The sequence below is a fragment of the Malaclemys terrapin genome, chromosome 20 (assembly GCF_027887155.1).
Source record: "Malaclemys terrapin pileata isolate rMalTer1 chromosome 20, rMalTer1.hap1, whole genome shotgun sequence".
In the NCBI taxonomy this organism is placed as follows: domain Eukaryota; kingdom Metazoa; phylum Chordata; order Testudines; family Emydidae; genus Malaclemys; species Malaclemys terrapin.
In genome coordinates this window covers 1,256,840-1,269,498 of record NC_071524.1, presented here as the reverse complement: position 1 = coordinate 1,269,498, position 12,659 = coordinate 1,256,840, and the positions used below count along the sequence as shown (strand labels likewise).

At 61.1% G+C, this 12,659-nt stretch overlaps 1 protein-coding gene across 2 annotated transcripts; it reads right to left on the bottom strand.

Moving 5' to 3' along the window:
- Positions 1-365: 365 nt before the first annotated feature.
- LOC128826572 (immunoglobulin superfamily member 1-like) lies at positions 366-12,146 on the bottom strand. 2 transcript variants are annotated; one of them, XM_054009922.1, is made up of 12 exons: positions 12,056-12,146; positions 11,861-11,896; positions 10,916-11,206; positions 9,562-9,846; positions 7,686-7,979; positions 6,458-6,748; positions 5,497-5,547; positions 4,707-4,844; positions 4,151-4,178; positions 3,850-3,899; positions 2,834-2,871; positions 366-2,575 (listed from the first exon to the last, which is right to left on the bottom strand). In XM_054009922.1, the coding sequence occupies exons 1-12, from the start codon at positions 12,099-12,101 to the stop codon at positions 2,420-2,422; spliced, it is 1,704 nt and encodes a 567-aa protein (XP_053865897.1). In that variant the 5' UTR covers positions 12,102-12,146; the 3' UTR covers positions 366-2,419. The 2 variants fall into 2 exon arrangements, with proteins under 2 accessions (XP_053865897.1, XP_053865898.1); XM_054009923.1 differs by having other exon boundaries at positions 7,686-7,856.
- Positions 12,147-12,659: the final 513 nt, after the last annotated feature.

The following is a 12,659-nucleotide window of genomic DNA, read 5'->3' as shown; positions in this document are numbered from 1 at the left end:
CATGTGACTAGTTTGGGATGTGAGGAGGTGACCATACATTTCCCAGTTTATGGCTGCCTCTGCTGCTTAGCCGAAGGCCTTAGCCTGAGAACCAGGCCTCAAACTGTCCCTTACACATACAAAGAGTAATGTTGACTCTTTCTTTTCTACCTCTATAACTAGCTACGTGATAAGAATACACCTAAATTCTTAAAGTCTAGGCCTTTGCAGACAGGCCTGAATATCTGCATCCTAACAGCTGCCACCACCAAGTGAGTTAGACAAAGATTCAGAAAAAGAACCACTTGGAGTTCCTGTTTCCCCCAAATATCCCCCCAAGCCCCTTCACCCCCTTTCCTGGGGAGGCTGGAGAGTAATATATCAACCAAATAGGTAACCAAGGTGAGCACAGACCAGACCCTTGGGTTTTTAGGACACTAAAAACCAATCAGGTTCTTAAAAACAGAACTTTATTATAAAGAAAAAAGTAAAAGAAACACCTCTGTAAAATCAGGATGGAAGATAATTTTACAGGGTAGTAAGAGTTAAAACACAGAGGATTCCCCCATAGGCAAAACTTTAAAGTTACAAAAAACAGGAATAAACCTTCCTGTTAGCATAGGGAAAATTCACAAGCTAAAACAAAAGATAATCTAACGCATTTCCTTGCTATTACTTACTTACAATTTGTAATCTTAGCTGCTTAGTTCAGGTCTGGCTTTAGGAGATGTATTTTCCCTGTCCTGATCCCTCGCTGTCCTGGAGAGAACAACAAAGAGAGACAAAACAAAAACCTCCCCCAAATTTGAAAGTATCTTCTCCCCTTACTGGTCCTTTTGGTCAGGTGCCAACCAGGTTATTTAAGCTTCTTAACCCCTTACAGGTAAAGGAGGGATTTTATGCTATCCTTAGCTGTATGTTCATGACAGGTGCGGTTCCAGGAGGCAGAGGGGCTTAACCCCCAAGAGAGCTTGTGACCCCTGAGAAGGGTTGTAATACTGAAAGGGGAGCCAAGAGAGAGCACGAGTCCTGTGAGTCCATGACACCCCCCCATGGGCACATGCCCTGGTCTCAGATCCTCCTCCCATGGGCACACACCATGAGGATACATTTTCAGCCACATAACTATATACATGAAATTACAACCTATAACATCACTGTAACAACAATGCTCGGTGCATCATGAGCCTTCCGAAGACACCCGACATGACAAACTTTACACTAGATCCCAGATAATCATATTATAAGGATGAACATGGGGGTGCTGGGTGTTCCCCAGAGGTACAGAGTGTCACAGGTGGAGACTATCAGGCTCAGGGGGGCTCTTTAAGCAGGAGTTAAGGGAAACCGAGGCAATGGGGAGACGGCTGATGTCTGAGCACCCAGGGGCAGGCAGACATGGGTCAGGCCAATCTGTGGGTCCGGAGGCTGCAGGGGCCAGGATTTCAGGGGTGGGGGGGAGGATCTCATGCAGGAGCCAGGATGGTGGAGCTGAGGGGACTTTTCCTCCACACATCACTGAACGGTCACAAAGCCTCATTCAATGGAAAACAGCCCCCACTCCCTACCCCTGCAGGGGGGATTCAGAACTGCCCCGCTCTGTGTCCTAGCCCCCGCACTGCTCCCAGCAAGTGGCGATTCCCACATCGCCCCAGAGGCAGGGCCTCAGGGTGGGGCCTGGGGCCCTTACGGGGAAGATACAAGCAGGGGATTAGCTGTGGGGTTCTCCCTGTGCCTACGTTGACCGGCCCGGGGTCCCGAGGAGGGAAACATCGGGGTCACAGGGTGATGCCCCCCCGATCTCTCATACGGACACCGCCCAGGGATCACCTCCCCTTTGCTCCCCGCACACCGGCTCACAGGGATGGATCCCCCAGCACAGCGGGGAAGGGACGACCCCATGGAGGGGATGTAAACAGCCGGTGCCAATTGGTCACGGGCATCAGACCCTTCTGCAGCTTCGCCCAGAGTCAGGGTGTGAACCCCGGCGTCCTGCCCAACTGTCGCCCTTCCCCAGAGGGGCTGCAACCCAGCGCTGGGTGAGGGGTCCCTGTATAACCAGCCCCCATGCCCCACCCCATCTCCCCCAGGTGTTACACACATTCCCGGCACGGACACAGGGGGGCTGTGGGGTGCCCAGGTTGGGCTGGTTTGTGGTTCTGTGTTTATTACAAATCTGGAGATTAACCGGAAGCAAAATAACATAAATAGCCACCTCGGCGCATCCCCTCCCCCTCCCAGTGCTGAGCCCCCCACACCGGCCCCTACATGGGGGCCTAGGTGGGGCAGGGAGACAGCAGCTCGATGAGAAGGGGCAGCCATGGGGGGAGGGCAGTGTCCCCCCTAAATCTTCCCTAGAAGCAGAGTCTCGGGGCAGGTGCTGCAGGTGGGTGAGTCTGTTCCCCCCTGGGGGTCGGCACCCCACGGCTGCAGGGGGCTCTCACTGCAGGGGCCCCCGGCTCACATTGATCACGGCGTACATGCTGGACTCGGCAGGCTCAGGGGCAGGGGCCGGGCCTCCCCGCTTGGCCTGGAGCGCCTGGCAGTCCAGTTCGGCGTAGGTGAGTCCGTCGGCGCCGGGGTCGGGCTCCTGGGGCTGGGAGGAGAGAGAGTCACCCACGTGTGTGTGTGTGAATCCACCAACACCCCAACACACACAGAGCACAGGGTACACACACGCACACACACCCCTGGAGATCCCTTAAGCCCACCCCTCTCCCACCAGCCCGACCCCCACCCCAAGCCACTGAGTGTGCCAGAAAAGGCATGGGGGGGGTGAGGTGGGAGGAGGCTGCTGGGGCCCATGTGGGTCAGGGTTGGGGTCAGGCCCCATGGGGGAACAGGGGACACTTACCAGGGTCTGCGGCTCTTTCCCTTCATCCATGGAGGCGTCTGTGGAACAGAGACACCCGCTGAGCTGCACCCCCGGCCGGCCCAGAGCAGAACCCCACACCCAGCTCCGACCCCTTCGTCCAGCCAGGGGGGTCAGAGCCCAGCACAGCCACCCCTCCCCCGCCCTACAGCATTTGCCAGGGTCATTAGCCCCATGTTACAGAGAGGAAAACTGAGGCACAAAGATGTCTGGGGAGTTACAGCGGGGGCGGGGGCCGGGAGTCAGAACGCCTGTGTTCTCACCCTGGCTCGGAAGGAGAGTTGGGAATTAGTGGTTAGAGCAGGGGGCTGGGAGCCAGGAGTGGGTGGGGAACTAGAGCGGGAAGGGAGGGTGGCCCCAGGGAGCTCCTGGGAGTCCAACACTCTCAGCTGACACCGGCTACCTCTGGGGCTCTGTCATGGAGTGTGGGGGAGTCAGGGCTCAGCACCCCTCTTCCTGCGCTTCACCGTGACTCTCAGCCAGCCAGTAAAACAGAAGGTTTATTAGATGACAGGAACACAGTCCCAAGCAGAGCGTGTAGGTACAACCAGGATCTCTCAGTTAAGTCCTTCCTGGGGTGGGGGAGGGGGGGTTAGGGAGCTTAGACCCCAGCTTGGGGTTCCCTGCATTTTACCACCCAGCCCAAAACTGAAAGCCAGAACTCCTCCAGCAGCTCTCTTCCCCCTCCCCCCAGCTCCTCCTCTCCTTTGTCCAGTCTCCTGGCCAAAAGGTGTCACTTCTCCCAACCCTCCTCCTGGCTCAGGTTACAGCTCAGGTATCTTCCTTCAAGGGAAGCCCCCCATCCCCAGTGTAACTCCCCTGCAACCTTCCCAGGTCAAATCCGCCCCGCTCCCTGTTGCGTCCCAGGCCCTCTCCTTAGTCCCGCCCAGCAGCAGCTGTAAATCAGGCCCTGCCCCATATGGGTGGAGCCCCCACAAGCCCCTCCCCTCCCCAGGGGTCCTGCCCCACCCTGGTACCCCCTTGGGTGTGCTACTCACAGGTGGGGTCTTGCTGAGCTGGCACCTTTAATGCCCCCATAGGGCTGGTGCTAAAAGACAAAATCCCTTTGTAAATGTCATATCCCCCCACCAGTGGGAAGATTCCCCAACACACCGAGAGAGCCCCGCATCCTGCCTCACACTGAACCCAGTTCCCTAAACCCTCCTTATCCCAACCACCAGACCGCACCCCACCCTGCTGTAACCATTAGACCCCACTCCCCTCCCTGAGCTGGGACAGAACCCAGGAGCCCTGTGACCCCGGCAGGTCGATCGGGAGGGGGAGGAGCCGGGTTCCTACCTGCTCGGTCTCGGTGCGGCTCCTTTTCCTGCAGAGGGACACAAACCAGAATCCCCCATGAGTCGATCGGGATCCCCCGGTACCAGCCCCCGGCCACTCACCCCCACAGGGCAGCAGGGATGGGGGTATTGGGGGGTCCCCTCTGCTGCTGGTGCTGAGCCTGGATCCCTGCTGCAGGGGGCCGGACCAGCAGGGGGCAGCACAACACCATAGCATGCGCCGGGGGGAGGGGCAGATTTCCTGTCCCCAGTCCTCCCTCGTTAGTGACTCCTTATACCGAACCTGATCCAGGCTGGTCAGCTTCTCTGTCACCCCAAGTACCGGAGAAGCAAGGTGCCGGCACCTCTTTATACAGGGACACCTCGCTCAGCGCTGAGATGCGGACACCTCTGGGGTGGGACAGCTGTGTGTACAGGGATTACACATGCAACAGCGCCCTCTGCTGAGCCTCCCTGCTCCTTGGCTTTCCCGGCACAGTCCCCCATCCCAGCCGTGACCCCATCCTGCCCTGCTTAGCGGCAGGTTTAACCCTTCCCTTGCTGGGCGGGGCACTCACTGGCTCGGGTTTTTCTGAAGCAGACGAAGGCCACGAGGAGGAGGAGGAGGAGGAGGAGGAGGAGGCCGGCGGCTGCCGCGCTCACCCCGGTGATGATGGGGCTGGGCTGACCCAGATGTGCCGGCGATTCCGATCCGCCTGGGAAACAGCAGCAGCCGTGAGCGCCGGGAGCGCCTCGTCTGTTCCCAGCCGGCACCCAAGGGGCTGGGACACCACAGGGCGCAGGCAGCAGAAAATTCTATGGGGAGGATGTCGGGGGCCCCAGGGCATCAAGTGGGGTCAGAGCAAGATTTGGGGGATTTGTAGCACTAGGGGACAGGGCTGCAGGGGGTGGGTGGCTCAGTAGGGGGCGCTCTCCCCCTCAGTCAGGGCTGGCCCCATTGCCCCAGTACAGCACTAGGGGGCGCTGTCTGATCCAGCCTGGCCAACATTTTTAAGGCATTTCACCCCCTACCGCATGGCCGCACCGGCTCAGGCCAACGGGCCCATCTAGCCCGGTATCCCGCCTCCCATGCTGGCTGCTCCTGGCTGCTTCTTGTGGAGCTCCAGGTCACCGCCCACCTCCCCCCGCATGGCCACTGATGGGCCCAGCTGCACCCATAGAAAGCCTCCGGCTGCCCCGTTAGCAGCGGGTTTGTGTGTAAGCAGAAGGTTTCTCTCCCCTCCCAAATCCGTCGGTACGGGGGAGTCACTGCCCCTCTGAACAGCCTCCATCCCTCCCCCTGGGCAACCACTGGGGGAAACTGCCCCATAATCTGTGACTCAATAGATTCCCCCCCAGCCCCAGTACCTGGCCCCACCCTGTCCGGCGCCGCTCCAGGCTGGGTCGGGTCAATTTCCCCTGCAGGAATAGAACCCGCGTCTGTCAGGGGAGGGGCTGAAACACCGACTCAGAGAACTCCCCCCACCCTCTGCGACCAGTGGTGGATCAGCCACTGGGCCTATGGAGCCCCAGCCACCGGGCGAGGAGGACGGGAGAAGCAGAGGGGGGTGGGGGGGCAGGGGAAGCCTTAACACTTCCGCTGCGGCCCCGGGACGGGAGGACTCTCACTACCTGCTGCAGCCTCAGGGCTGGGGGACTCTCACTCCCCATTGCGCCCCAGGGCCGGAGCGTGGGGACAGAGCTTCTCCGGTCTTGGGGCCACAGTGGGGAGGGGGGCAGAAAGTAGCAAATGAGTTGCAGGGCTGCAGTGGGGGGATGGACTAGGGCAGGACTGTGGGTGGAATAGGGGAGGGGTCCCAGGGAAGGGGCAGAAAGGGGTGGAGCCGTGGGTGGGGTCGCAGGCGGAGGAGGCAGAAGAGGAGAGGGACCACAGGTGGGAGGGGTGGGGAGGGATCCCCCTTGCTCTGGCCCAGGGCCCCAGGAAACCTTAATCCACCTCAGCCCATGATCGTTACTGTCAGCCCGGGGAGGGGGGTTTGTGTCTGGGGACGGTGCCGGCTGGGCAGCCCCTGGGCCCTAACTCCTCTATGCATCCCCAGTGTGGGGGCAGTTGGGGGAGTATCCCCTGGGAAAGGTCCCCCCCCCATTCTGCAGCTCCCCCTGGGGGCAGGGATCCCCCCTCCCTGAGCCCTGAACCTCCAGGAGCTGCTACTCCCCCCTGGCTGGGGAACCCCCCAGTGACACTGTCCCCACTCCCTGTCCAGGCCAGTCCTAGGGCTCTGGGCAGAGCCTGGCTGTGAGCATCCCATCAGGTGCCGACGTTCTGAGGGTCCGGCTGGGAGTGGAGATGCTGAGTTGGGCCCCTCACCTGCTACCACCAGCTGCACGGGGTCGCTGGGCTCTGAGGAGATGAAGGGCTCTGATTGGAGCCGGTAGCTGCAGCTGTAGCTCCCTCCGTGCTGCCGGCCCACGGTGGGGATGCGGAACTCGGCCCCGTCCCCAGCAGGGTCCATGTGTCGCGGCGGGTTCAGGTCTCCAGCCTTGTGCAGGAAGAACCTCACGTCCCGGCGCTGCCCCTGACACCGGATGGTGACGTCTGCCCCTGGGGCGGTGACCCCAGTGGGGCTCAGAGAGATGGAGGGTCTGGGTAAGCTGGGATCTGCGCACAGGAGACAGGCTGTGAGAGCCAGACCTGGTCACCCACCCAGTCCCGGCCTGCAGCTGCAGAGGAGAAGAGTGAGGGGGGATTTGATAGCAGCCTTCAACAACCAGAAGTGGGGGTCCAAAGAGGATGGAGCTCGGCTGTTCTCAGTGGGGGCAGATGACAGAACAAGGAGCAATGGTCTCAAGTTGCAGTGGGGAAGGTCTAGGTTGGATATTAGGAAAAACTATGTCACTAGGAGGGTGGTGAAGCACTGGAATGGGTTCCCTACGGAGGTGGTGGAATCTCCATCAATAGAGGTTTTTAAGGCCCAGCTTGACAAGCCCTGGCTGGGATGATTTACTTGGGGTTGGCCCTTCTTTGAGCAGGGGGTTGGACTAGAACCTCCTGAGATCTCTTCCAACCCTAATCTTCTGTGTTTCCCCAGCCAGCCCCAGACACAGGCAGATCCAAGGCCCCCCCCAGCAGAGATTCTCTCCCAGATCCCAGAATCCCCCTGACTCTAGGAGGGGAGTAGAGTCTAGTGGGGAGAGCAGGGAGGATGGGGCCAGGACTCCTGGGTTCTGTGCACAGCACCACCACTGACTTGTAAGGGACTGTGCAAGTCTCTACTATACACTGAGGTTTATAACCTTCAGCTCCACCCATCACCCCCTAACTGATGTGTTGTCTGGGAAAGGCCCCCCCTGCTCTGCAGCTCCCCCTAGGGGCAGGGATCCCTCCTTCCTCTGCCCCAAATCTCCAGTGGCTGCTTCTCCCCACTGGCTGGGGAACCCCCCAGTGACTCCGTCCCCGCTCCCTGGCCGGGTGTCCCCTCTGCTGGGCCCAGGGATCAGGGCAGAGCCTGGCTCTGAGCATCCTATCGGTGCAGACACCCCCGTGGGTCTGGCTGGGCGTGGGGCTGGGAGCCGGGACACTGAGCCGGGCCCCTCACCTGCTACAATGATCTCGACGGGGTCACTGAGATACGACCAGCGACTCTGTTCTGCTATGGAGCGATAGTCGCAGGTGTAGCTCCCTCCATCTTCCCGGCTGACACTGGGGATGGGAAATTCAGCCACGGTCCCATCAGGCACCAACTGCGCCTGCAGGTTCGGGCGTCCAGCTTTACGCAGAAAGAACTCCATGGATCGTTGCCGACCCTCACAGCGGATGGTGACATTTCCCCCGAGTGCCACCACCCTGCTGGGGCTCACCCAGATGGTGGGTTTCAGAAATTCACGCTCGGCTTTTGACAAGAGACAGGCGTTAAACAGGGGGGAGACAGCCCCCCGCCCTCCTCCCCACCCCAATTCAGTCCATCCGTCATTTGGCCTCTCTAGGAGTCTGTCCCCTACCAGGGTTGGCACTGCCTGCCCATGGGGCTCGGGGGCAGAGGGTTCACCCAGACGTCGCTCAGGACCCAGGCTGCATGAGAGATCACCTGCCCCCCCCCCCCCCCCCCGGCCCCACCTGAGGCCAGCCAGGGAGCCTGACCAGTGCCCCCCTGCAGCTCTGCCCCTCACCCCAGGGTTGGAAATAGAGTTTATGACCGGCGGAAGTCACACAAGACCCACCTTTCCCCAGGCCTTGGGAATGGGGGGAGGGGGGAGGACTTTGAGTGCAGGGGAGGGCGCTGTTGGGGGTGGATCTGGGGACGGATCTGGGGGGTTCTCCCCACAGCTGCACTGACCGGGAACGTTTCAGTTACCCCGGAGCCCCGGGCAAGCAAGACAGGGGAAGCCCCAGCACCCTGACCCTGGTGCCCCACAGAAGCATGGGGCCGGGGAGGCAGGGGAAGCCTTAGCACCAGGACCTCCGCTGCGGCCCCTGACGGGAAGAGCTCTTGCTACCCGCTGCACCCCGGGTCTGAGGTGCGGTGAAAGAGCTTCTCCGGTCTTGGGGCCACAGTGGGTGGAGGCAGAAAGTAGCAAATAAGTTGTGGGGCTGTAGTGGGGGGACGGAATGGGGTGGGGCCATGGGTGGAATGGGGCGGGGCCCCGGGGAAGAGGCAGAAAGGGGTGGGGCTGTGCGTGGAATGGGGCGGGGCGCCGGGGAAGAGGCAGAAAGGGGGTGGGGCTGTGCGTGGAATGGGGCGGGGCGCCGGGGAAGGGGCAGAAAGGGGTGGAGCCATAGGCGAGGCCGCAGGCGGAGGAGGTGGAACAGCAGAGGGACGCAGGTGGAAGGGGTGGGGAGGGATCCCCCTTGCTCTGGACCAGGGTCCCAGGAAACCTTCATCCACCTCAGCCCGTGACTCAGCATCGATCGTTACTGTCAGTCCCGGGGAGGGGGGTTTGTGGCTGGGGACGGTGCCGGCTCCGCAGCCCCTGGGCCCTGACTCCTCTGTGAGTCCCCAGAGCAGGGGCAGCCGGGGGACCATCCCCTGGGAAAGGCCCCAGCTCTGCAGTTCCCCCCAGGAGCAGATCCAGGGGCCCCCCCAGCAGAGATTCTCTCCCAGATCCCAGAGTCCCCCTGATGGAGAATCCGGGCCCTGTGAACTGGACTCCCAGCCCCACAGACACAGAGCCGCGGCTGATAGTTCTTGGGGTCCTCACATGCTGTCGTGGTCCCTGCCTCATTCCACCCACCCCGAGTACAGAGCGACTCACGGGCTGGTTGGTGGTGCCCGGCACTGCAGGGAACTGAGTCCCACACAGCCTGGCTGGGGAACCCTCCCAGTGACTCCGTCCCCGCTCCCTGGCTGGGCGTCCCCCCTGCGGGGTCAGGGCTCTGGGCAGAGCCTGGCTCTGAGCGTCCCATTGGCCCCGAGCCCCCGTGAGGGTCTGGCGGGGGGAGGGTTGGGAACGGGGACGCCAAGCCGGGCCCCTCACCTCTCACCACCAGCTCCACGGGGTCGCTGGGGTATGACCCAGCGAACGGCTCTGATCTGCTGTGATAGGAGCAGCTGTAGTTCCCGCCGTCCTCCCGGCGCACGTTGCTGATGGGAAACACAGCCTCAATGTCATCCGAATCCACAGGTGGGAAATGGCGTCGCTCTTTATTCAGCACGAACCGCACGCCCCGGCGCTGCCCCTGACACCGGACGGTCACGGCTCCCTCAAGGGCGACCCCCCCGCTGGGGCTGAGGGAGATGGAGGGTTTGGGGTAGCTGAGCTCTGCAGTGGGAGGGAGACAGGCCATGAGACATAGGCCCCGTCACTCAGCAGAGGGGCAGAGATCCAGGGCACCAAAGAACCACGGGGACGAGTGTGACGAAGTGGGGGGGTTTCTTGTTTTCTGTGGAGTTTCAATGGTTTGCATGCGGAGGGGGTGGGACTCAGTTTCCCTGGGTGTTACTGGTTTAATGAGGTGAGGGGAGAGGGAGTTTGTTTTGCAGAGGACCGGAGAGAGGACGTGGGGACCCAGCCAATGGCCGGGAGGATGGATACTCCAGCGACCGGTGACCTGGCAGCCTGGTGACCCGGAGGCCCAGCTGAGAAGACGCAGCCGGTTCTGGCCATTGGGCAGACAATGGGCTGCAGAGTGAGGACCCAGTGACCTAACCAACCGATTCCAGCCAGAGGACAGAAGCGAGGAGAGGAGGCCCCGGTTTACCACACTGTTTACCTGGAGAGAAGACAATGGACAGAGGCGGGGCCTGGGCCCAGTGATCTCAGATGCCCAGCTGGGAGCAGGGGGGCTCTGGGCTGGAGAGGGGGATCAGGCAGAACCCACCTGGATGCAGGGAGACTGGGGTGTGCTGGGCTGAGGGACGCCAGGCCTGAGGCCCTGAGAGTTTCCTGTGCTGTGTTCAACTCTCAATAAACCCTCCTGTTTTACGCTGGCTGAGAGTCACTCCGGTCTAGAGAACAGGGTTGCATCAACCCCTTTGGGGGTGGAGGCCCGGGGGGTCCAGAGCGAGTGGACTCCCTGAGGGGGCCCATGGCGAGAAACAGGTGTGCTAGGGCTCTGAGAGGTGCAGCTCCAGGAGGTGGAGGGGCCTGACCCCGAAAAAGAGTGGACCCCCGAGAAGGGCTGTCTCACTGAAAGGGGCACCCCCCACGGACCGCACGGGGCCAAGCGTAGGCACAATCTGTGAGTCTGTGACGAGATATCCCCCCTCCACCCAACCCTCACTGGTTGGGCTGGACATCCCATCTGCTGGGCACCAGGGCTCACAGAGACCCCCTGGGGGTCTGGCTGAGTGTGGGGCTGGGAGCCAAGATGCCAGACTGAGCTCCTCACCTGCTACAATGATCTGCACAGGGTCGCTGGGCTCCGAGTAGGCAGCTCGTACTGTTCTGTCGCTATAATGACAGGTGTAGTTTCCGCTCTGTTCCCGTCTGGCGCTGGTGATGGGAAATTCAGCCTCAGAGCCAGCAGGGTCTGTGTAAGTCAGATAGTTCCCATCTCCAGCCTTGTAGAGGAGGAACCTCATGCCCAGGTGCTGATGCCGACACCGGATGGTGACGTTTCCCCCCACAGGGATCACCCCACCGGGGCTGACGGAGATGGAGGGTTTGGGGTAGGACCCCTCTGGATTCACAAACAAACAGGCAGTAAGTGGGGGTGACACAAATCGTGTCCATCTGATTCAACCCTCTGCCCATCTGTCGCTCCAGCATTTTTTCCCCGCCCGTCCCTGGGGTGCAGGCTCGGCCCCGCGGCTCACAGCCAGGGTGAGACACAGGACAGGGAGAGGAGATTTCCAATCTCAGATTCCTTTAGTTCTCCAGGGTCAATTCAGCCCTGCCCCCGCTGCAGTCAGGGATGACTCCAGATTGACCCCAAAGAGATGTGATCAGAACCTGTCCCTGCCCCCAGTGCACTCAGGGGCGACTCTGGATTGTGCCTGGGGAACTGAGATCAGAACCCAACCCTGCCCCCATCACAGTCAGACGGTGAATTGGGATCTACCCTGTGGGGTTCCTGGTCCAAATTTGGCTCATTTGAGCAAGTGGATCCCAGGACAGGACCCCCAAGAAAACATGTTTACAAAATCCCCCAGTTGTTCTAATAGGTGCCCATCCCTGTAATGAGTGGGGCGAGGTCTCAGTCCCCACCTCTGGGTGTGGGAGGGAGCACATGTCTGACAGGATCATCCCTCGGGGGGATTGGCGCCCCTCACCCACATCCCTTCTCCTTAATGCGGAAATTCCCCCAGCTGCCCCATTCCCCACAGATACTCACGTCCCGACTCCTGGCTCCGCCCAGCCAGCCAGAAGCCTGGAGAGGAGACGGCTCGTTAGAGACCAGATCCCAGAGCAACTGGATCCTACACCCTGGTCTCAGATCCTCCCCCTCCCCCCCCCCCACATGGACACACACCCTGGTCTCAGATCTCACACACACACACACACACAATTGGCTGTCTCCAATACTCACTTAGGAGGAGGACGAGAGCAGACTCACTTATGAGAGCAGACACCATGACGGGGCAGTGGGGGGCCCCTCAGCGCTGCCACCAACACCCCGGTGCCCAGCTCCACCGAGCCTGAGGCCCGAGTGCGAGCGGAATGAGGAACTGCGCTGGGGGCTGCAGCCCCAGGAAGCCCATGATGCGCTCGGCCCCTTTCTTCATATGGTTTCTCTGCAATTTCCAGACCAAATCTACTGCGGTCAGAGCAATACCAGCTCCCTGCAATGCCGAGCAAACCACATCCCCTCCTGCAGCTGCCTGGTCCCCTCCCCCCACCATCACCTCCCAGCCCCACATGGGAGCTGCCCAGTTCAGGGACCAGCTGGGAACAGGGGAAATCTCAGGAGGCGTCAAGAGGTGCCCAGGCTCAGGCTGCCCTGACCTTTTCCAACAGGCCCGTCTAGCCTCCCTGGAGCAGCAGCTCAGAGCAGAGGAGGGCTCCCACCACACACACACACAGTGCCCCCCACAGAGCGACCCTCTCCCATGGAGCAGGGCAGAGATTCCTTCCTGACCCGGCTGGGCCCAGCGCCCGCCCTGGAGCATGAGGGTGGAGGGGCCTGGACAACC